Source organism: Botryllus schlosseri, chromosome 5, assembly GCF_051294905.1.
Source record: "Botryllus schlosseri isolate E-star chromosome 5, Bs_hap1, whole genome shotgun sequence".
In the NCBI taxonomy this organism is placed as follows: domain Eukaryota; kingdom Metazoa; phylum Chordata; class Ascidiacea; order Stolidobranchia; family Styelidae; genus Botryllus; species Botryllus schlosseri.
The window spans coordinates 26,239,116-26,263,982 of NC_137240.1; the positions used below are offsets into that span (position 1 = coordinate 26,239,116).

At 40.5% G+C, this 24,867-nt stretch overlaps 2 protein-coding genes and 2 non-coding genes across 4 annotated transcripts in view; 1 reads left to right on the forward strand and 3 right to left on the reverse strand.

The window, feature by feature from the left end:
* LOC145439535 (uncharacterized) overlaps nt 1–24,867 on the reverse strand; it is a 355,509-nt gene that overhangs the window by 247,031 nt on the left and 83,611 nt on the right. The gene's annotated exons all lie outside the window — the stretch shown is intronic.
* Nucleotides 1,375–24,089, forward strand: LOC145439540 (beta-1,4-galactosyltransferase 2-like). The gene is made up of 6 exons (XM_080317038.1): nt 1,375–3,990; nt 5,671–5,844; nt 12,368–12,491; nt 17,840–17,952; nt 20,138–20,221; nt 22,037–24,089. The coding sequence occupies exons 1-6, from the start codon at nt 3,491–3,493 to the stop codon at nt 22,143–22,145; spliced, it is 1,104 nt and encodes a 367-aa protein (XP_080173164.1). The 5' UTR covers nt 1,375–3,490; the 3' UTR covers nt 22,146–24,089.
* Trnas-cga (transfer RNA serine (anticodon CGA)) lies at nt 13,607–13,688 on the reverse strand. Its single transcript has one exon. It is a non-coding gene; the product is annotated as a tRNA-Ser (tRNA).
* Trnas-cga (transfer RNA serine (anticodon CGA)) lies at nt 16,615–16,696 on the reverse strand. The gene has a single exon. It is a non-coding gene; the product is annotated as a tRNA-Ser (tRNA).

Sequence of the window (24,867 nt, forward strand, 5' to 3'; positions counted from 1 at the left end):
GGCAACATTTGACGTGTTATTAATTCTATTTTCTGGACGGTTGCGATCGAACATTTTTTTGGCTTGCAGTAGCGTACATTATTTTACACAGCAAGAAAAGTTGGATCATTCAAGTTTCTGAGCGCATGTCTCATAGGTTTACAGGTCGTGTTCCTTCCGGCCAGCCGGGTTGGGACCGATGGTACGTTCCAGCAACAATTTCGAAGGTTCATAAACATTTTTTCAATTGGTGGATATTCATGTATGAATATCCTATATGTAGAGCTTGTATCAAAGTGTTGAGCCAGCAAAAGATCTGCTCTAATCGGCTGAAGATTTGGGGGCCAGAGATCATTTTTCCATTCTTGATCCATCGGTACCGCATCCTATATCTTACATGGCGTTATAACATTTTCGCGCCCATCGCCCCCCAGTCGCCCCCTTTGGTGTTTTCGCCCCCTTCTTTCTTCCGCACCGAACTGCGCGGCGTAGGCTCACGCGTATTGGTGATGATAGTACTATACACGCATCGATAGGCAAGGTTCTTTACGTTAAATTCGTTCTGTTTCCGCAAAATACTCCGTGTTACGAGTTATTCGTGTAAAATGATGCGGCGAACGTAACAAATTCGTTAGCTATTGCTTGGGCTGTTTAGTGTTTATTCATTATGTTAATTCAATCGCTATCGATCTATTGAGAAGTTACATCTATACTATACGGAGCAAGATTGAGCATAATTCTGAAGCTAGGGCATTCTACAAAGAGATTGGTGTCAATGTATCACATAATATTGTTATACATGTACTTTCAGCATCCATAGATGTAGGAAGGAAGAAATGGACATCAATGATCACAGCTCGTAAAATGTTTCGAAACCGTTTCATAAACAAGATACGTAAATTGTATGATTGGTAGAATGATTCAAATACTCACTTGTGTACAATATTGCATAACTGATCACTGATGATATGTGGATGTGTTAATGTGTTTGTGATAAATTTGATGTAGGTCTACAGATAGCAGAGATTCGTAGTTTATTTACTTATACCGTTACTGAGTTGACTGTAACAGCAAAATTGGACTCAGAAAAACTTTGCATGTGTTAATGTCGCCGCGCGCCGTTTTATCAGTACTGCGAGAAATTTTCGCGTCACCAACTCACCATTGGTGATACTAATTGTTGCGTTACATCATATTTGTATGTGGGAATTATAGCTGAAGGTAACCAGTAACCAGACATACATGCTCGAGCTCGTATATATGACAGTTACTTTTCTCGCTGAATCGTTCGTCCTATCCTTGAATTGACTACTTGTATACGAATATTGGATATATACTGCAGTGAGGTCGATTTAGCGTTCTCAGGTGTTCTAGTCAGTAATAGTCGCCTGATTTAAATTAGTGGCATACAGCTTCGTATTCGTAGTGCGTGATATCAATAGACCAAACTAACACCGAATGAAAATATGTTGCCGTATTGGTAAGATCTGTACACAGGAAATCACATCAAATTCATGTTTCGAAATTCGCCGTAACGGGAATGAGTCATTCTCCGAATGCATGGTATACGAAAGATTTGATAAGCTCGCAGTAGGGCTGGGCGAAATCGAATACATGAGTGATGCGATTCTGAATGGCGTATTAGGCTTCGATTTCATATCGAATATAGAATTTAGAATAGCCTATCTCGTTGACGAATTATCTTCTACAGTAGCCTAGTGGCAATGAGCGCTTAATTTAAGAACCCAAAAAAGCATCTCTCACTGCTCGGCTCGATGCACATTCAAAATGTCTAGCCTTACTCCACAGTTCCGTATTGGTGGGACGACACACACTATACTGCATACTGATCATCGGTAGCCCCGATACAATTTCCAAGAGTGATGAGAAAATCAGTGGTGAAATCCTACCCTCTACAATGCGGTGGGCTCATTTGCTACGCGTGGCCGAGGGTGTAGTATTTGTAGAAATTATTCTGTTTTCAAGCGAATCGTGCTATCCCAAATCAGTAAATCAATGTCTTACTGGATAGAATAACCAAGGTTTCACTTTGCTTCATTCGTTCCTTCGTTTATTTCGTCGTGTATAAACATCGGATAGCTATCGTAGGGATATACAGAAAGGTGTCGAAATGATTTTTGTATATCTAATAATCTGGCGGATAGATTGAGATTAATGCAGTTAGGATGAAACTATTGGTGCTGAGGCATGGGTTGACAGAATTGGAAACCTGAAATAGGTCGGCTTTTCTAAATTAGATCAGAATTATACTGATAGCTAAACAGTTTTTACGAATTGCATTAGAATTAGAAGAACTGAATTCGCAAGAAATTCGATTTTGAACTGAATTCCGCATTAGAAGGAAATATCACAAAATCAAATTCAGTTCACATCTAGTCAGAGTTAATTCTGATAAGCACGAGAATGGCAAAGGTATGTACACCTAGCCTGACTCGTTTCGCACTGTACCGTTCTCCTGTAGCATTTTCAGGTAAGTCAAAAATTATATTAGGATTAAAATTTGAGCATTGGAATATTTCAGTATTGCACGTATGTCGGTTCAGGCGATGTACTGCAATACATCGATACCACATCCTTAGGAACGAGCACATTCTCTGTGGAAGATCACTTCTCTCGTACATCAAGCTTGACTGACTTCGCACTATACAGTTCTTCAGTAGCATTTTCAAGAAACCTACAAATTAGATTAGAATTAACATGGGAGCATAGAAACATTTCACAGATTAGATTAGAATTAGATTACCGGCATGTCACTGTAATTAGACTACTAGGATCATCTGGCTGTCCAATTCTGCGGGTTGGTACGACTTATTCGCGATGTCGATATTACGAAATTTGATAATGATAATGCATGCTACACTGCTACAGTATTCACATCTAAGGATTTGTTTGTCAGCGATTGTAAAATGATTCAATCGAGAATAACTATACCGATACCCATGATGAGGCAATAATGATAACTTATCCAGCGCGCGATAGACCAGAAAAGAGTGGGTAGCTCGTAATCGTACCTATTTTTTAGGCACTGATCCGTTCCATACGTGACTGAGGTCATATACAATAATACTATGTAATTACCCTGGTTTTGCCGAGATACAGCCAGAGCCGGACTCGCGAGACTGTAACAAGTTTCGAATTTATTATTGCGCGATTGCAACTATTCTATTGACTAATATATTCATATTTACATAAATGGCTATTTTCGCTGATACTCGTCATTCGTCAGGTGTAATAATCATCAACTGGCAGAGAATTGCATAGAACATATTCTGTCAGTAACCTCACGAGTACAACTGAAAATACCCTGGTTTCTTTCAATACGAATATAGTTTCTTATTGTATACTGAAGTTCAGTAACTCTAATAGTCTTTTCAGGTCTTCATAGGCCATTGGTACTAGTGTTCTGTACCTCGTCTGAATGTATACTATCAAATACCAAGTCGTTTGATGGAAATATTGGAGATACGCAGCGGACAAAGTTTTAGTTGAAATGAGGCAATACATACCGAGACTCTATACTTTTGTCGGAGCTATTACGTTTTTAAACGTGTTGTGTCTTGTGTTTCTATTGCCGAAATTCACAATGAAGACGCGGCCAAGGGAATCAATATTAAATACCCCCTCCACTGCGATAGAAGAGCGAGCTCCCGCGAACGCTAGGCGAAAACGCGCCGCCTTGTCAAAACCGTGTTGCCCACAACTTAGCAATTACTTAGTTGGGACTATAAAAGTGGATTTGGAATGGGCAGAGAAGAATTATTGGACCGAGTCCAATTTTGAGCCTTCGAAATGGCAGGCATATTTGGGAGAGTACGAAACGATTCCGGGGGAAGACGTGCATTTGCTGAACTCGGAAAATATTCTTCATACGCCCCGATATTGCCGCACGAGTCTGAGAGTTGCGTTTATAATACCTTTTAGAGCCCGCGAGCCCCACTTAAAGAAGTTGGTGGGGCATTTAACACCGATTTTACGAAGGCAGCTTGAAACGTAAGTAATGTTTTCTGTGCCTCGGGTTTACTAATTTTAATAGAGCACGATATGGAAAATTTCAGTAAATACGAGACGTCAGTGAAAAATTGTGACGTGGTGAACGAAACGACACTATTGCTTCGAAACATCCAATAATCGACGGGGAAAACTGGAATCGTGCCAACAATAAATGATTGATTCGCCCATCTGAAAATGTACTCTCAGGAAAACGTACTCGTAAAACGAACGCCAACGTTACGTAATCTCATGACATTGGCAATGTACATTGAACTAACGCTTTGTCACATTCGTAATTTCTGGAGTTAAGCGCTATTGGTAGTCCTTTACAATCTTAGCAAGTTCACAATTATATGATCCACGGAAGGATGATGTAATCAAACCTTGTTAGTTGTAAACTGGTAAATAATCCATATTTGGAAACGATAGTTGGAAATTAGACTTCCTGTTGAGCATTATATCATCTGTCTGTCCGTCACGAGCAGTTTGGTGATGCTAAACTAGCATCTGCGCAAGGGTGTATATATTCTGGGCTACATAATATGCTTGATAGTGGGCTCGTAATGGTGATCATCAACCAGTGCGACTAGATGTACTGAGGTTTGCATGTAAAACAAAAACCAATTTAAAACAAACAGGTTTAAAAAAGTGGATTGACATTGACAATGGAAAACACAGGGTAAAATGGTTCTTTGACGGAAACGGCTTCCGAGCCCTGTACTAAACGGACCAAATCTTCAACCAGGACTACATCATTGTGCAGTATTTTTACGTTCGTCAGCGGTCATCATCATCAGAACACCCATTATTACCAATGATCTATATCTACGTGCTATAGCTGTTAAACCGAGGACGACCTCGAGGGTTCCAATCATTCCATATCGTATACGTGGACTATATCGGGGACAAATAGCTCATATACAACATTTGTACAATAATGGCATAATTATACAACGTTCGAAAAACCACACCATTTTAAAGCATGTTTTAAACAAAGTGTTATAAAGCACCATTTGCTCAAGTGCAACCCTAGATCGCAAGGTTGTAGCCAAGTCACAAGGCTCCGAGTCACAACTCAACATCACTTTTATAGTTTTGCGTCGAGTCAACTCGAGTTATCTTTACAATTTTAGAGCTGTCTTACCAGTGATTGAATAAGACAAGTCCGCCACGCTTCGATCAATTTACGTCTTCAAAGCAATTATTTCAGTGTCTAACATGTATCTCGTTTAATACTTCAGTTTGAAGGATTTTTGGCAAGATTTCAATGCAAATTCGAACAACAAGAAAGTTTTCAGCTTTCCAAATTCAAAATAAATACAGAAAAATGAAGTTAAGTTCGTATCGAATCAGTGCTCATTCTAATAAATATAAGAGAATGGTAAATGTTTGTGCTCCACTCTCAGATCGTTTCGCACTATATTCAGTCCCGTATAATATTTTTTCGGAAAACCAGAATTTAAGTTAGAACTATAGATGAGAGAATATAGAAATATTTCTCAAATTAGCTTAAAATTGGATCAGCGGCTTTGTACTCTAATTAGTAAACTAGACATCAAGAATTATCTAGTCGCCCAAGTCTGCTTGCCTACTTTTTCTCGTAATTGGGTAAAAATTTACGAAATCAATCCCTTTGTATCTGAGTACCAACAGTGGCCGGACCTGTAATGCATATTCCAGATATTCCATATTCGTTGTCGAGCAGCACAGCAATCGAACTTTCAACAAAGGTCGCTTGATGAACACGGGCTTCGAATTCGCGAACATGATCGGCGACCAGCTCGGTGGGAAATTCGACTGTTTCGTGTTCCACGACGTTGACTTATTACCGGAGAGGGACGATCTGCTGTACAGGTAGGGCTGTGCTTAAAACAAAAATCAATTTAAAACAAACATGTTTAAAACAAGTTTTTCATTATTTTTTTCAAGTCATGACGTCACGCACATTCAATTGTGAGGTCATAATGGATTGATATTCAACATTGAATATATAGGGTAAATATAGATCCTTTAACGAAGTATAGGCTGCCAGCCCGTGCTTCCAACCCAAGCATTCTTACGGTCGGCGGTCATCATCATCAGGACATTCATTCCGTACCAATGATCTAAATCGACGTACTATAGCTGTTGAACCGAATACTTCAATGGCACCAACCATCCCATATCGTATACTTCGGCTATATCGGGCGGTAATCGTCGTTCGTAGACTGATACAACATGGTTTTGGAAAGTATTTACACAATTCTGGCATAATTAGACAACTTAAAAAAAAACACAATTCTGTTGAAGTTTAAAACATGTTTTAAACAAAGTGTTTTAAACAACCATTCGTTTTTAATGCAACCCTATGTACTGGTAAATTTCTCGCGGAATGTAACTCTTGAAGTAATGGAGCTTGTAAATTCCTGCGTATCCAGCCGTGAATTGCAAATCCTGTCCCAATACCAGGGCTTTTATCGAAATTACGGTAGTATTTTTTTCTGAAATTCCTATCTAATCCCTGAATTTCGAGACCTATAGACTTTGGTTAGAATCCTATATCATATATCGCCGTTATAGAATGATGTCACATACACGCTTGGCGAAATAAATGTGTGTTACTATATTCACACAGTAAATTTGGTGGTACACGAAAATATAGGTGGATCAAACAAAACATTTTCTTCCAAATGATGCTTTATACCAGTGGTTCCCAAACTTTTTCGGTGTGAGGGCCAAATTTAGAATTTCAGAGTACGCTCGGGGCCGCCCGAATACTACGGCTATGGAACGGACCCAAACAGTGGTCATGGCTATTTCGCAGTAGATCTATTGCCCTGGCGAGATTTCAAAACTGTAGACTGTTTACCGTTGAGTGAATCAGCTTTTCTAGCCTTAACGCGCGAAGCGGTAATTTCGTTAGTTTCATGACTGAATCGGTTAATATGTTCGGGAATTACATGTATTGCTATCAATTTTCATTCTGTCTCTGTTCACGTAATCTGATTTTCCGGTAGAGCTGAGTGAGGTGCGTTTGAAAAGGTATAGGCCCCTCAATAGTAATTAAACATCTCTGGGGGTATACCCGTTGGCAGGAACGTAACAGCACTTCGTCAGGACCCCGGGCTCCCACAGGGTGTTGAACTGACCCCGCATCACGTTGTTCGCTTTTGCCACGAAATTAAAGCTGTAGCCTACTGTTTAGTGAGACAGCGCGACGCGCGAATATTTCGATAATTCATGATAAAATCGGTGACTAAGATCGGGAATTACATGGTTGTCCTCTTTTCCCACGTGATCATATTTACCGGTATAGCTGAGTGAGACGTGTCTTTGAAACTGTGGACCCCGTATAAAATTAAACATCTTCGGACTGGCGGACCCCTAGGCATGACTTCTTTACATGATGTTATTTCGTGACCGCCTGTCTGCTATATTAAAAATGTAGAAGTGCCCAAACCTACTAAGCTGAAAGATCACACGATTTCAGATTGGTATTTCTTCACTGGCATATAATTTTTTTTCCTGCGGGATCGCAGCCTTTGTCTTGTGAGGTTCAGATTGCCAAGACAAGAACATTCGGCGCCAGTCATTTAGGCGCCTTAATGGACAATTAAACCTATATGTGTTTTGTATATATAACGAAGTTTTTGGTCAGCATAAAAGCAGTCCTTCACGGCCAAGGCTTTCTCGCTGCTGATCGTTCTGACACACTTCTTGGAGTCACATGTCTTGGTGCGTTGTGGTGCGGTCATGGCCAACTCTGATATGCCCATTTCTATAAATCTTGCGTATTTTTTCTTGGGGAAGAGTACCCAATAATCACAATATGTGGCGAATTGAAATCGCGCCTAGCGCGAAAATTTTTCGAAAAAGTTGCATAAATTTTCAAAAATTACTCTATAATTTATGCTAATTCACAAAATAATTTTGGGCCCCCTTCGAGCTCGGCCCCCCTTAATTGGGGGGTTTGGGGTGCGGCAGTTATGGCCCTGACTATAGGACTACCAATTATGCGGCTTTTAGCCGGCTAAGCAGTATGCATCTCGGCGTATTCAACCGTGAGTCACGTGTTGCACATCCAGTTACCATAGGGTTACCATTACCATACGTCCTCTTTTAAGATGATTTGTCCTCTTTTTTGTTTTTGAGATTTTGTCTTCTTTTTTGAGGATTTTGGTTACATATAGGGCCAAATTCGCCTGATATACATTAAGTCAGCACTGTAGGAACGCTACGGCGGCTATTTCGGGAGCTGGGCCGGAAAGTTTACCTTTTTTTTCAGTCAACCACCTGTTAATGTGGAAGAAAAACTGTATTTTCCGGGAATTGAGCCTCTTTTTTATTTTTAGTCAAGCGACCACGAAGTGGGAAAATTTACAATTTTTTCAGGATTTTTCTCCAGTTTTGAAAGTTATCAATACCGTACCTATTTATATCTACTACTCGTTCAACTGGAAAGTTAGGGCACATTGCATTGAAACATCAGTGACGTAACGTTAACAGTCTATACTCACGACTTTCCTGCAATTCTATAATTAAAAACTACAGAGGCCAAGCCAAGCAAGAGTATTTTATAAATATAAATTATATTTTTTGTCATAAATTGATTTCTTAATATATTTTGGGGGCCGCAAGAAGGCTATCTGAGGGCCGCATGCGGCCCTCGGGGCCGCACTTGGGAATCACTGCCCTAGGGTGTACCAGAATTTGCAAAGGGTGTACCACTCGGATGGGGTGTACAGGGGTGTACCAGATCCGAATTACAATGAGCCGATGGCTAGCTATCACAAAGGCAGGTTTATGGGTCAGTACAGGTTGATGCACATTGCACACTGCACAGGTTAATGAGCAATATGGTACAATGTTATCTCAACTGTAATACTGTACACCGCTTGATTGTGATGTCATAAGCAAATATTTCTCCTATTCATTTAGCCGTCGGCAATAGACCAATGGTTCCGTTTGGTGTTGGAAAGCATGCAGTTATCAACAAACATGTGTTCAGCTAGTCATTTGTCTTTTAGTGATTTTTGAGGAAACCGCCGCGATAGCTCAGACTTCTTGAATCAGTACTTCCTACCCGACGTTAATAAATGTACCGCAATGCCAATAAATGAAGTGACGTAGCCAGCCAGGGTCGAAACAGCTTCCATGTTGAAATCGAAACCCTTTTGTTTTAAAATGCCGATTTTATGTCCAATATTTCGCCATATATTTGCAATTTAGTATTTTGTTATTAGTGATGCAAATTAGCGACAGTAGACTGTGTATAGCGGCATACGATCTGAGGTTACTGACATCTCTTGCAGCCCATGTGCTACTATCGACTGTGTGTGGTGTGGGGCAGGCATGATACGCAGTAGGCTGGTGCGCCTGCTATCATCGCTGATCTGAATTACCGCTTCTGCAGCAGTAGCTTTACCTACTCTCTCCCCAATACTGTTACGTTTAGGTTGATTATCGTTCGTAATGTCATGCTGTTTTGGGCTGACACGAAATAAATTCCAATTATCGTGGCGGGCGGCCTAACTGGCTGCGAATAGACTCTGTGATCAAATACTATTTTATTCAAATCCAAATTTTTTGACGGCAATAACTCCGCTTCTACTGGTTGGAATTGAACCAAATTTGAATAACATCATTTTTATAGACAACCTAATACTTTCATGGGGTGAACAGAAAAATTTCACATTTTTCGTTATTTATTTTTATATTATAAATATAAACTTTCTTCTTCCGTAGCCATGCGGCTACTGGTTGGAATTGAACCAAATTTGGTGTGTAGGCTTAAGTTAGGTAACCTAACAATTTAATTAAGTAGCTAGTACGATTTGAGGAACAAGTCATTTTTGAAGACCCCTAATGAACAGGGGTGTACGAGTTTTGAGCAAGCGTTAAAAGGGTGTACCACGTCGAAAAAGGTTGAAGAGCACTGGATTAGACCATCATATTTAGTCAACTTTCGCTTCATAGACAGAATAATATGTCTCACTGGATGTTGTAACATTTTCGCCCCCTTATCGCCCCTCAATCGCCCCTTTGGTGTTTGCGCCCCTTGTTTTCAATATCGCTCACTGGGGGATATGGTCTATGTTGGGAACTACTGGTTTAAAGCATCTCAACTGTCAACCGATAACGGTCAGTTAACCGAGCCACTGACTAAATCAACTTGTTAATAGAGGTAATAGTACCCAGTTGATGCGATTCCTATAATCGAGCCTAGGCGAGTATCCTAGTATCGCCACAACAGTAATAAATACTTTAGAACAGGGGTCGCCAACTCAAAACCGGTCGCGGTAATTTTTTCAAATTTCGTAAAGGCCTCGGGCCCCAAGAATGCAATATTGAGACAAAAAGTCACACTGTTTGGCAACCACGATTTTAAAACCTGGGCGCGTGTTGATGACCCCTGCTTTAGAAGTTCAGACATGCATGTCGATGCTGAGACACGGGAATCCGACGTTTGGAGACTCCAGCGGTGGAAATGAAGTATCAAAAATATAAGCAATGTAGTATTTACCACACAGGCGTTCGCAATTTCTTTTTGCTTCAAATCCTCGCATTCTATGTGCTTATTTGTAAAATGTTATACATTGTATTCAACTGTAGGTATTTGCAAGTATCGAGTCTTCCGTAACGAACAATATTTGACAATTCAAACAGCCTATGATACATGGATCAAAATATGTCCTGCATATATAGTACATGCATGAAAGTTCATCAATGTGATGCTTATATTTATGGAATATTGAAAATAGTCCACAACCCAGACGGGAAGGTCTCGCGCCCCAAATGTATGTCGCGACCATTCTTGAACCGCTGTAGCTAGTTTACAACGGGGACAGAAGGCAGCGAGTTAACACAATGAGACGAGAGCGGTGAACCCATTTTCGGGAACAAATTCCCATATTAGAAAGAGAGCTTTCAAATGAACAATTACTAGCATGGGAATAAACTGTTCTCACGATATTCATACGTCTGCACTCTGCATTCTTTAATGGCAGCGTTAAGGAAGACCAATTCGACAATGCTTGCTGTCGCTTAGATTAAATGTTGGTTGCATCCTATGCGATACCGCTTTGGTACAATTTGCTACGAAAATCGCAAGTCAATTTCCATACGCATATTGAGATCAGGCCTAAGTAGCTACCAGGGGTGATCAGTAACGAAGTACCTCTACTTCGTGAAGTATGCTACAAGTAGCCGAAAAATAGCATATAATATGCACATTTACTCAAGTATCAATAACTTTAGACTACTTTACTAGAGACATTCCAGTTTATGAGGCAAAACTATATAGGCCAGGAGTATTTTTTTTTTACCTACACCCGAGTATAAATTTACGTTGCTAGGCATCGTACCAACGATGTCCAATTTGACCGCCTCTGATAATTCGGGATCAAATTTTCGAATCGGTCTTAGATGAAATTACAGAGTATGATTGCTTTGATGTTAGTAAATGCGCTCGTGCAGGCATTCAGTGATTTCGACTAAGACGGAATCGTATAAGCCGCCGGGTTTTCTACAGTTACATGATGTACAAAGGTTGTCACGCTCTGCAGGACTGCTCCTAATCTCGCTTTATGTTACAACCTGGAACGTGTCGCTACGATTGAGTTCATGTCGTGCATCCGAGGCTGCTATCGACAATATATCGCCCACAGCCAGACGCATAGAGCTCACTAGGTCAGTGTGTACTACTGTACACTGTACAGGGAATCCTTTTAAAAATCTCTACCAAATAATAATTCTTCGTCATCGATATGTTTGAGTACACGAGATTGATCGCATGCACATATGAGTATATATTGTTCACAATTTGATGTCTACTAAGCAATACAAGATTGGGTAAATGAAAGGATGGGAAGGTATCGATACAACTTGGAGTAGCCTACTATTTGAAATCAGGCATTCCCCTGGGTCTGGACGACGTAATGAGGCGTGCACAGTGCACACTGAATGATGAGTAGGCTATAGAAGATATCATGAAAAGGTCAAGCGATAACGAAATTAGGTGTCTTGTGACTAAAGGCCAGGTCGATATATCAGACCGTGGTCCAGTAATCTCGAGCGTTGACTCGTATTCATTCAGTACGACCTGCATGTATTTTGATTTGACTATCATACAGTCCCCAATCCGCCACTGTCATACCACGTCATCTGAGTTAAAATGCATCGCATACGGCCGGGTTGGCAAGCGACGATATATTCTGTTATCTCGCAGCCTGCAAGTTAATCGGATGAGGTTGTAGTAAATGCAGAAAACCCGCAATACGTTAAGTTTGTAAGCCATGGCGGCACTCGTAACCACAGCAGTTATATAACCACATGCTTTAAATGCGTAAGGTGTTCTTATATCCGTAACGCACGTCACTGTCAAACATTTATGCTTCAGATGCACGGAAGGAAGCTTTGTTGATCATTTGGCACCTTCTATCGACAAATTCGACTACAAACCGCTTTGCTGCGGTATGACTGTGGGAGGGGTTTTGGCGTTCAAAAGCGACCAATTTCGAAAGGTAAATGTTAACATGATCACCTCGGACTTCTAGAAACTAAAGGAGATTCTAGAACTAGAACTATAACTAGAACTACCTTTGAAATCGACAACTAACGAACTAAAACACGACATACCAGATTTAATACCGAAGCAACTCATAAATTAATATTTTATCGGAATCGGATCAGTTTCCAAAAAGACGGGGTTTCGAGTTTGAAATGGAACGGGTTTCGATCCGCAAAACTACCCCTGGCTACGCCTCTTTACTCGCGATAACTCTGAGCTATCAATGGATGCAAGAACGTTACAGAACACCGGTAACACGATTCAGAACTAGAATCAGATCTACCTAAAAACAGAAACTGGTTGACCGTCAATTAACCAGATTGGTAATTTTTCCGAGTCTGCATACCAGATGTATCTGGCTACTATTGCGAGATTCGGCTACCATTCTGTGGGCTACCAATGCGATACACTCAATAAGCTAATAGAGAAACATTGTTCGTAAAGATGGGCAATTCGAATCGGCGATAGAAATGTGTTAAATCGTGACTGATGGGTTTCAATTTAAATTCTAATTTCCCAATCGAACGGTTTTTTTAAATAACGAATGATCGGAACAACCATGACGAGTTGAGATGCGTGTCGCGGATTGTACACACATAGAACCCATTGTACATTGAGCACAGAAGTCAAGCTTCTAGAATTTATATTTTAGTATTTTACTCAAGTGCAGAAAAAGTAATACGATGTCTTCCGTGTCCCAAAAACGGATTCGGACAAAAACAGATTGGAGAGGTTTTGAAACGTAACGGCGAGTCTTGGACACTGGCCAATATACTGGCAGACATATTGCTGGGTTCAACTGAAATTGGATTGATTTGAATAATCGTATTAACACCCTGTGTAAACTTTGATCAAATATTAAAACGCAAACTGCTTGCTTTATACCCCAACCACTTGAGGGCGCGTGACTCATACAAATTTACCGGAGCAAAATCGATATAATTTCGCTAAGGTTCAACTTAGAAGATTAACAACATATACCAATATCCAATAACTAAAGTACAACAATAACTGACATCGTAGTCGTCATGGACCATAATAAACTTGTACTACAACGACAAAACAATCCGCTGCGAGCAGGATTCGAACCTGCGCGGGAATATCCCATTGGATTTCGAGTCCAACGCCTTAACCACTCGGCCATCGCAGCTACGTCCAAACCGGCGTCCTCATTTGTCAATAATGAAAGATGATAAGTAAGTGGTCTTTATATCAATATAAAAATAATACCAAAGCAAATTATAACTTACTAGAAACTTGCAATGTTGTTTTTTGATATGTTACACCGAACAAGGCCGTAACTGCACTTTGTCAGCTACCGTAAACGATAGTCTTGTACCCGCGTAGAGTAGGCTATGAAACATACCTTTGAAGCCCGTCAGACCCCATCCTTCAACGGGTAATTTCATCAGTTTATATGCATTGTACAATCTTCACGCACACACAGTCCGTTTTCCGTAGCGAACAAAGTCCGGTTTTCCGCGATTCACTAGCGAGGCCCGATTTAGCAGCGAATGTAAGATATATCTGTTGATAGCTATAACGTCTTGCCCTACGCACCAAAGTCGTTCATATTATTTTAATGCAAAATATGTGTGCATTTATTTTCTAGTAGCTCGAAGCGCGAGAAATTGTCAAGTTTAATGAACGAATTTATCAATAATTTTGGTGCTTGTATATATCGCATGAAGGTGATCATATTTACTGGTAGTGCTGATTCAAGTGATATTAGGAATATATCGCTGTCACATAATTGCGAATACAGTTCCGTGAATAAATTCGAAACGTTGTTTCGAAAGACGGGCAATTGGAATCGGCGATTCGAAATGTGTAAATCATCATTGATGCGTTTCAATTCGAATCATATATACCAGGTCGATTCGTCGGAGCTACATCACGATTCGATGACACGTTAGGTTCGGATAAATCACATGATAAACTTACCACAACCAACTGGAAACTAGTGTTGTGGTTTGTACGAAAACAGAGGTAAATATAGACGCAGTAACGTAGCCCAGTAACATGTGAGATGAGCATTGACCATTATAGTCAGAGGTGGCCAAAGTAGTCACCGTCGCTACTCAAGTAGAAGTAACGCCGGAATTTCTAGTCAAGTAGAAGTTGGAGTGGTGGTTCACAAGTAAGTAAGTAGGTATTCTACGCTTATTTCTGCCTACAGAACTGAAACCTGTCAAGTAGAAGTAGAAGTAGTCTAAACTACTTAAAAAGTAGTGACTAGGAAAAATCTACTTCGAGCACTTCAAAGAGTAGAAGTACTTCGTTACTGACCACCTCTGAGTATAGTTAAATCGCACACCCGCACACACACATTTGGAAGTAGAATGGATGCTGTATAACTTTACTCAAGAACAATTAAAATAAATGACTTGAAGATTGAATTCCTCTCGAAGATAATGCCAAATATCTCGGAGTTTTACTGGACTCGAACATGTCCTGGAAGAGTCATATTCAGTCCCTAGAAACTAAATTATCACCGAAGTGCGGCCTGTTCTACAGCCTTGGGCGCTTCATGCCAGCATGGGTTCTTCTGATACTCTTTAAATCCTTAATCCAATCGAAGTTACATTATGGCATCCTCTGTTGGGGGGCTGCCAGTAAAACTGCACTCAAGCCACTGCAGAAACTACAGCATAAAGTACTCCGAATCATAGCTAGGGCCCCAAAGGGGCCTGGCTGCCCATCCAATAAGTCGCTGCCGAAGAGATTCGGCGTCCTAAACATAGAAGATATGCGGAAACTAGAAATCGCCAAGTTTATGTATCAGTTTCACTGCGGTCGTTGCCCCGAATATTTCAATGACTTCTTTACCTCTGAATCAAAAGCGCACAAGTACAACACACGCGCGTCCACGTCGTCCAAATATCATATGATCGACCGAAAAGATCATCGCTCCATCAAATATGCCGGACCTGATGTGTGGAACAGTATCCCGCCGGCCATCCGACAGTCGACGAGCATGTCCACATTCAAGTCGAAATACAAGCAATTACTACTAAATAAATACAGTCCATCCTCAAGATTACCGGACCACGACTGACCTATCGATCTCGCTTCCCATGACATGCCGCCCTATTTCTTGTCGCATTCTTTTTCTATACTATCTTCTTTACTTCCATTCAGTGTGCATGCCTCCTCTTTACATCGCCTAGGCCAAGGTGGGTGTCAGATTCCATAGACTACTCCTTGTCGCTTCGACATCTTCCTGTCTTTTCATTGTATCGCATTTTTGTGGTGTATTGAACTGATCAAATTGCTAATAAACCAATGATGATGATGAAGAGCTGAAACAGGTAACTTGGAAAAGCACCTCATACTTCGATACACGTCATAGGTCAATATACTGACGTACAAGTTGAGGAATTTAGCCCAAAATGCTTCAAGCGGATGAGTTATGGCGACATATACCTGAGTAAACTTTCGCAGAGAGAGTTAGTGTAATGATGCGTCCGCCTTAGCGATCGGTAGGTCGTGGTTTCGATCCCTGGACGTGTCGGGGCAAAGGCTCGAAAACTGGTATCCTGCTAGGCAATCAGCATCCGCGGATTGCATGGAGGAGTAAAAGCCGGGCTCGTATCGCATCTCCGTCGTCACAGCATCTCGACGGTGCATACGACAACATAATATCTGGTATATATTCTAACCATGTTCCACCTGCTATTATGCGCGCCTGACTCATAAAAGAGAACCGAAATAAATAAAAAAATCAAATAATTTTCCATACTCGGAAGGTTTAACATGTCAGATTAACTACATCAAAGAGCTGCAGGTCCCATAAGTTGGTAGTGCTTGCCTTAAATAGGCTCGGGTGGGTGTATGATTTTAAATTTTTCCTATCTGTCATTGAATCGCAGTTTTGTGCCGTTTTGAAGTGATGAAATTGATACTGATACTAATACTGAATTAGCCTGTCCTGGCTTGGTTATAAAGTTTAGTAACGATGCAATTTGTCTTCGAATATCCAATATTACAATTAACACATTGCAACACTTAGAGAAAGCGTATTAGTTACTGTGGACCCTAATAAACTTTTTTTTCTAAAATGACAGGAAAGAATCCGCTGCGAGCAGGATTTGAACCTGCGCGGGACTATCCCATTGGATTTCGAGTCCAACGCCTTAACCACTCGGCCATCGCAGCTGCGCCCCGGTCCCCGTTAACATTTGTCAATAACCAATTATGATTATAGTAAGTGGTAGTTGCATCAATATAAAAATAACACTAAAGCAAATTACCACCTACTAGTATCGTGCAATGTATGTTTTGATATGTTACGCCGGATAATTAAAATAAGAACAAAGGAACATTTGACAAGTTTATAGAATTCGACTACCAGCATTTCGCAAAAATGCTTAGTCCAGTGATTCTTCACCGGTGTTCCGCATAACGCAATTGGTTCTATGAGCCAGTTTCAACTCTCAATGGTGCCGCGGAGGTCAGGACACACACTCAATTCATACATAATTATGATTTGTGATGGTACCCTCGTCTTTGCCATCATTGGTTGCAGGCAATAAGACCGATCAGTAATTTAATTGTGACTACTGTGGTAGTACGAAATCGAAACCCCGACCTGGAATGCCAAATCGATGTCTAATATCTATAAGTCTGAGTCACCTTTTTCAGGCTATTGATTCAGTTAAAGTCACCAAGAGTGAGTTTTTCTGCAATGCATTGGGTTCGGCTTTGCAGATCCGGGGGTTTGGGGTGTTGTATTTGACTCGTTTTGCGGGGATGGGAGGGATGGGTTATCGCTATGCCGTTTTTTTTTGGGGGGAGGGGTGATTTCTGCATTGCGTCATCTTCTTGCTGTTTACCAGGAAAATATGTAATTTTTGACGTCCGCCCGACCGTCCGTGCAATGGGAAAGTAACAAATTTGACAGCTCTGTAGGACTAGGTTATACAACGGAACTTTCCGGGTATCTTATATCCTAATAGTATAACAAAAATTATAAATTCAACTTTTTACTGCAACTTTTGTTAAAATTAAGTGCAACTTTCATGCGATTTTAGTGCAGCAAAAACTTTCCCTAGTATAGTTATAGATAACTGGAGGTCTTCTGGCAACGCCCGTCTCTATATGACACGTACGTGATATCTAGCTGTTAAAATCATCCGTATGAAAAAGCTTAGGCCTACCACTGCGAAAAACCAACTGGCGATCAGCTCCTAATTGTTTGTTTAATAAGCAACAACAACCGCTGGAGCGATCGGTTGAATAATCCCAAGGATATTAGTAACGGCAGTAAATTTGATATTCTGTCATTTCTACTTTACAAAGGTGAATGGCTTTCCTAACTCGTACTGGGGATGGGGAGGGGAAGACGACGATATGAACATTCGGATAAGGAAGCAAGCTTTAAAAATCGCGAGACCAGATCCAAAGATAGGAAGGTAATTGAAATTGTTATTAATATTATTATGGATACAAACAGTGTGTGGTGATTATCACGTCTGAAGCAGTGGTTTCCAACCTTTTTTACACCCTGTTACCATTTTGAGGTTTATGCAGTGCTCGCGTACCATCTGCATAAGTTACGCACGCCAAAAGTGGTCGGTCAAAAATGTTTCCACCGTGTTGAACTGCCGAGTACAGCGAAACAGAAAATGAACTGCCATTTTAAGGCGCAGTATATGATTTCTGTGGTGGATCCATTTGAAATTCTTGTGGTCAAATATATTAAAACGGAATTTGATTAGGTAAGTTTCCCAATGATTTACGAATTCCAATAATCAATAATCGTTGAGGTATATTTTGATCTGAACAAGACACACACAATGTACAATGCGATAAGACGCAATGCGATGCATTGAACATACAGGATGATATCGAATGACGCGCAGTTGCGGTCTTTCAGACTGACATCCACCTCGGCCTAGAGTGCCCAATGTCACATGAGTTCCTTTCGATGTTGATCTTTTTGAAGCCCGGGCCTTTCTAGTTCATTCCATTCCTTGTGAGTGCTGTCTTCAGTCGGGTCTTTTCCTGGACTTTGTGCCACCAGGGGGCACTTCTGTTTAGAAATCAATTTTACAGGTGTTCACTGTTCATGTTCACGCATTTGGGCATAACGTCCTAACAGTAGCCTATGTGTGATACTCTTAGATACTGCTGGATCATACAAGTATTTGTGAATATGCTCAGAATTTCTCTGCAAACCAAATGCAGTCGTCTTGGCGGGCCGTATGTTTGACACCATGGTCTAAAAACGCTTTTTGCGCAACGAGCATAGATACGTTAACACTACAATATCTTCATAATATATCTAGAAAATAGCATATTACAGAGGTGCATAGATATAGTATAATAGATTTTATAACGTTTTCCCCGCCGATCTAACTATTTTAACACTTTCAAATACATGATAAAATTGGTAAGGAAACGCAATAGTGTAGTGGAAAATCATGAGGCGACTGTTTGGAGAAAAGATATTCTAAATCCCTCATTGCGAGATATTCTTAGCCGTCACGAGTTTTCTCCTAATATGCCCCCGAATTCACGCTTGCTTAACATTTGCGCAAGCGAACTGATCCCTAATTCGTCAGCAAAACGTTATTTTCATGTGAATTATAACCGCAAGTCACATTTATTTCCGATATGTACGTATGTGAATGCGTGGTTTGTAAGGGCATTTTGAATAGTATATTCATATTGAAATGAACCCGAATATTTTCGGCTGACACTCGTCAGGGGTAATCGTCAGCAACTAGTAGAGAATTCGAAAGAACAGCGTATATCAACAATCGTAACACAAAATATGACGTCACCAACACGAAATGTCGAATTGAACCATTTGGCATTTTGGGAATTACGTTATTCCTGAAACAAATGACATCGCAGTATTTGAATATGAAATGCGGCTTGCTATACTCCGCTGATTAATCGTTATTTATTTGGGGTACTTAAATCCAAAATTCATATACCTAAAAAGTCGAAAGTTCTTGTGTCTTCCGGGCAGAATTGGAAAATTCTCAGTTTTCCAAATTAGATTCGAATTAGAATTACCGCATTCATAAAACTTGAATGATTCGATATGAGCTGAAGTTGATTTGTGTTGTGTTTGTTTCCAGATCGGCATTTAGTTCCGAGTTGAATCTCATAAGCATGAGCGCAAGCATGAGATTGACAAATGAATGTACCCAGTGTACAGTATACCAAGCTTGGCTTGTTTCACACTACACTTCTCATGTTGCATTTTCCAGGACACCATAAATGAGATCGGAATTAAAATTAGAGCCTAGAAATATTTTACAAATTAGATTAGAATTAGAGTACCGGTATTTCCCTAGAATTCGTATAATTAGACAACTAGAACTATCTATAGCCATCCAAGTCTGCTACCGGGGCTTCTTCGAACGCACAAGCAAGCGCATGTGCGACTATGCGTGTTACAAGGTGTACTGCGTCGCACTCAAGCGATGCAAATTCATACATTGAGAATCACCACCAACAACGTCTATGTCAACGTAGGAACCGCATTTAGTCAGTCATGCGATTCACTCACATAGGCATGTCCTATACGAATGCAGGAGATCGTGGCTACTGTTGGCGAGATCAATAACGCTATCCTTTTGACAGATTCACTATGATAAAGCACCGGCGGGATCAGAGTAATCCTCGAAATATTAAAGCCTTGCAGGAACTGAAAAAGTCATGGGTGATGTAAGTGACTCACGCTCTACTTTTATATATTCTGCAAAATTGTGTAACTTTTTATCAACCGTTGAACGAAAACAATATTGTAGTCCAAACCAGTGGTTCTCAACCTTTTTCACCTCGCGGACCGGTAAAATTTCTGTCTGGCGGACCGGTGAACTTTAAAAATTGAAATGAAGTCAAAATGTAGAGTAAGCAACCGTTTTTTGCAATTATATGGTGCTGGAGTCCGACATTTAGAGGGCTTTGATCATATTTAATTATCTTCATGATGGCATCCATGTGATTTTATGGTAGTGAGTCTGCTGAGTCGAGGTAAAATTGCCTTGTCCAGATAAACGTGCTACCGCCGAGAGTCGTTTACAGTCTTTCGCGCCGAAGGCCGTGGGTTTAACCGACCACGCCAACACGAATAATATTCTTCTCTTTGAAAATATCGAGAGAAGAAGCGTTTCGGAGTAGAACCAAGCACCTTGTCGTGCTACCTTGCTCATTGCACACTGCCACCAGACGCAGGCTACTCTGACAACTATACGAATACAATGCGTGCCGCAAGACAACACCTTACAGCAGCTGTACCGGCCATGCCCAAACCCGGCCGAAAAATTACTTCGTCAGCTCACCCCAAAAACGTTGGTCTTGGGCCGACACAGGGTGATAAGCCAAACTTGCGGGGTCTTCTCCCCCAGACCCTACATTTGGGTGGATGTTTTCACCTGTACTTGTGAGCACATTCATTCTACTCAGTGTAAGCAGAAAGTTTTTGCAGCTTAATCGCGCCAATAGCGAAAATTTCCGATCATTCATGACTGAATCGGTATTCTCGCTGCCGAATTTTTGGCACAACCTTCGGAGTCCCATGTTAGCCTGAACTTGTGTTGGTACGTCTGGCGCGGTAATGGCTGACGCCGAAATGCCTATTTATATAAATCATGCGTATTTCTCGGAAAAGGACACCTATAAGCATGGCATTTAGTGACACTAAATCGCGTAAAGCGCGAAAAGAAGTTGAAAAATGTTTCAAAAAAATTACACTATGATTTATGTTCATTTGCACAATAATTTTGGGCCCTTTTCAAGCTCGGCCCCTATCCAATTGGGTGGTTTGGAGGGCCCCAGTTACGGTCCTGCCTGAAATGAATGAATCGAAACGAATGATCGCGCAAACTGTGCTGTTTAGCGATGAGTCAGCTCGTATATGTTCTGTACTTGTCGCCTTCAACATTGCGTCTTGAAATTAAGGATTAAAATTGTAATATACCTCGCGGACCGGCAGGAATGTCGTCGCGGACCGGCGGTTGAGAACCACTGGTCCAAACTCTCCCCTGATGGCTTGTGGCAGTTTCCAATACGAATATCTTGAATAGAGTACGACCGATTATTTCATCGAGTTTGTTGACCATCCCGAGTCGATAAATAATCAGAGACACACATAAAATATAGGTATCGTGCATTAGAGATGAAAACAATATCGGTAATTTTGTGACGTCACAGTATGGTAATAGGGAGTCAGTAAAGTATAATAATCTGCAACCGTTATAGACTAGGAATATTAATCTACTTCACATACAGCCTGTTTCCAAATGCAGCATTTCTGGTTTATTTTATATGTAAGCATATCATGGCAGTAAAACTGTACCATAAGGCTCCGAAGTTTCTTAACTGCGCCTTATGCTAAGATGTCATCTTTTCAATGTCGGCTGAATCTATCAGGTTATCGATGAAGGTATTAGTTTTTAGTTATTAGTTTTATAGATATCAAATCAGCTCGTAAACCTGATATCGGTCGAAATCTAATATTGTAATATCAACACATTTCAGATCCGAAAACGATGGCTTGGTGAATTTAGACACTGAAATCAAAGAGTTTCATCTCTACCCGTTGTTTACGAAGATCTTCGTAGATGTTAAGGTTCCGCCCGACATTTAACACGAATTATTAGCACGAGGTACTGTTTTTGCTTCAGCGTCGTCGCACTTCAAGAGGAAATGTATTCGTAGGAACGTGGAACTTGAAAAATCATGTCGAAACAGTTTGGAAATGAACATGAGATTACTGTGCTGGGGAGTATAGTAGCGAAAGATTACGGCCCGCATGATACGATGAACGTGTCAATCAGATTCAAGTTTCTTCAACTTGTATTTCGAACATTGCCAACGTTTTCGTTATTTCGTTAATTCAATCATGCGACTTTCGAGTCAGTTTAGGCAGTAATGACCTCTCGCGAACTGTCAAATATGCATGTAGCAGTATACCCGGAACTAATCCTATACTTATCCATGACTAGGGTTGCATTTAAACAAATATATGGTTAAACAAGGCCATTTCTTAAAACATATTTTTTATGTTATATTTTTGAAGCCATGACGTCATGTGGATTGACATCGACAATTGAAAATATAGGGTAAATATAGCTCCTTTGGCGAAATATCTGTACTGTTGCTGTCGAACCGACTATCTTGATGGCTCCAACCATCCCATGTTGATATATGTCGGCTATATCGGGTGGAATTTGTCCGTAGGCTCATACAACAGCTTTTTTGAAACGTATTTACGCAATTATGGCATAATTTTACAACTTAAAACAAACACAATTTTGCATTTTAAAAAAAAGACCACTGTTTAAAACATGTTTTAAATAAAGTGTTTTAAAACACCGTTCGTTTAAAATGCAACCCTTACTTACATAAGGTCATGGATAAGGCTCATTGTCCAATGCAACGTGATCGGCACTGTTATGAACACAGAGGGAGCGTTTGGTTCAAAATAAGGTTTTCAAAACACGATCTTGACCAAAATGAACAGATTCCCAATTAGTGAGCATGTACTATCCAGTTGCTTCTACCAGAGCAGCTAACCCTGAACTTGGTCATACAAGAGTTAGTATAGCATATGTATTGTCTGTGGTAACATTAATAGGATGAGTGATGATCTGAATGATGCTGGTGTCTCAAATACCAATTGCCGTGTGTGGCGAGATAGCCTCTAGTGTATAATCGACATCTGCAAGGCCAATGGGTCGAGGGTTCAAGTCCGACCGAGTTCGAATCCAGAATTCCTACCTAAGGTTTATCTAGGCCCCCCTCGCCATCTCAACCGTGTAACCGTACGTTATATAAGCCGTGCTACAAGCAAAATGAAGAAAATTGACCTGGTGTAAATGACCATATAAGTCGAAAAACACCACGAATACCATAAACAACAACAGCAAACAATTGCCGTAGTGATATCCATAACATATACGTAATTGCGTAATTTAATGACGTGCAGTAGCCTACATGTTTATTTCTTTGAGTTTTTCGAATTTTTGAATTGTAGGCTAAACAAACACCTCTTTCATAGTTTGTATATGTATATGTAGCCTATGCCGCGCGCGCTTCAATTTACATTCAGCAAATAGATTTAATCTAAGGGAATTATATATTCTATGAACTACTTGTGTGTGTGCCCCTCGTTGCTGTAATTAGGAGATACCGACAGATAGGTTGATGACTACAGGGAGTTGTATAGCTACTCCATAACCAAGCTAGCCTATCTATATTTATGTCAATTATACACAGAGAACCTGGTATGTATAATCCTATAACTACGATATCGATAAGGACGATTGGCCTATATAGTTGGGAATATTCACTCGTTTTGAATACACATAGTCATCGCTCAGCTGCCTGAAAATTACCGTTCATACATTTGGGCAACCTCGTCAATTTGACGAACCTTCTCACATGTGGACTACTTTGCGCAAGTCTGAAAAACGAGACAATTCTATGGATAACCTCACATTCACATGTATCATATAATTCCGCGTTGACCTCAATTGTATTTTATTAATACGCCGTCTTGTTTTTATAAGAATAAAATTTATTGGAAGCACATTGTTTAGTCTTTCTTAGTCATACTAGCAGGACAGATGACAGAGCTACCTATATTACCTATTACCTCTAGACCTAGATATGTGATTGAGATTGCATGTAGTCGACCATACTAGTCTACGCCAGTGGTTTCCAACCTTTTCATCCGAAAGACAATAACGAAAAATGTGTGCAGCTCAAAATAAAATATTGGGAACTTCAATCAATGTGAAATTTGCCGCGGCCTTTCTGATATTAGACGTGTTATAAAGTGGTCTTATTGAAGTTTTGGAAATAGACGGCGAAGTCCTGTTAAAAACCACAAACTTATTTTGGCCGGTAAGGTTTCTTTTCAAAGAGCTGAGGATTTTCTATTAGGTATTCTCGAACTCTCTGGTACACTCTCTAATCTTGACAAGTTGTATTCTCGAAATTCAACGATTTATGTTTGAAAAAATTCATAGCTATCACCAGGGATATCTCGAGCTCCTGTGGCCACCTGTTGGCCTAATTCTAAAGTGATATGGTCCTGCTCAATGTGTAGTAATCGCCAGCGCTGGTGCGCCTATTTCTTCAACATATTCGCATTTTCAGCGACAAGAAATCGCGATCGAAATAATTTTGGGCCCCCTTTGAGATCATTGAGAGCGGGGGTGTATAGGGTGCGGCAGTTACGGCACTGGTAGCCCGTATAACTCTTGTGCACATTATTGTCGTCCGCCTTTCCATAGACGCTGGGAAACACAATAATCTAATCCTCGCATCGAGGAGATCAGTGTGCTTGATTGGGGTTTTAGTTT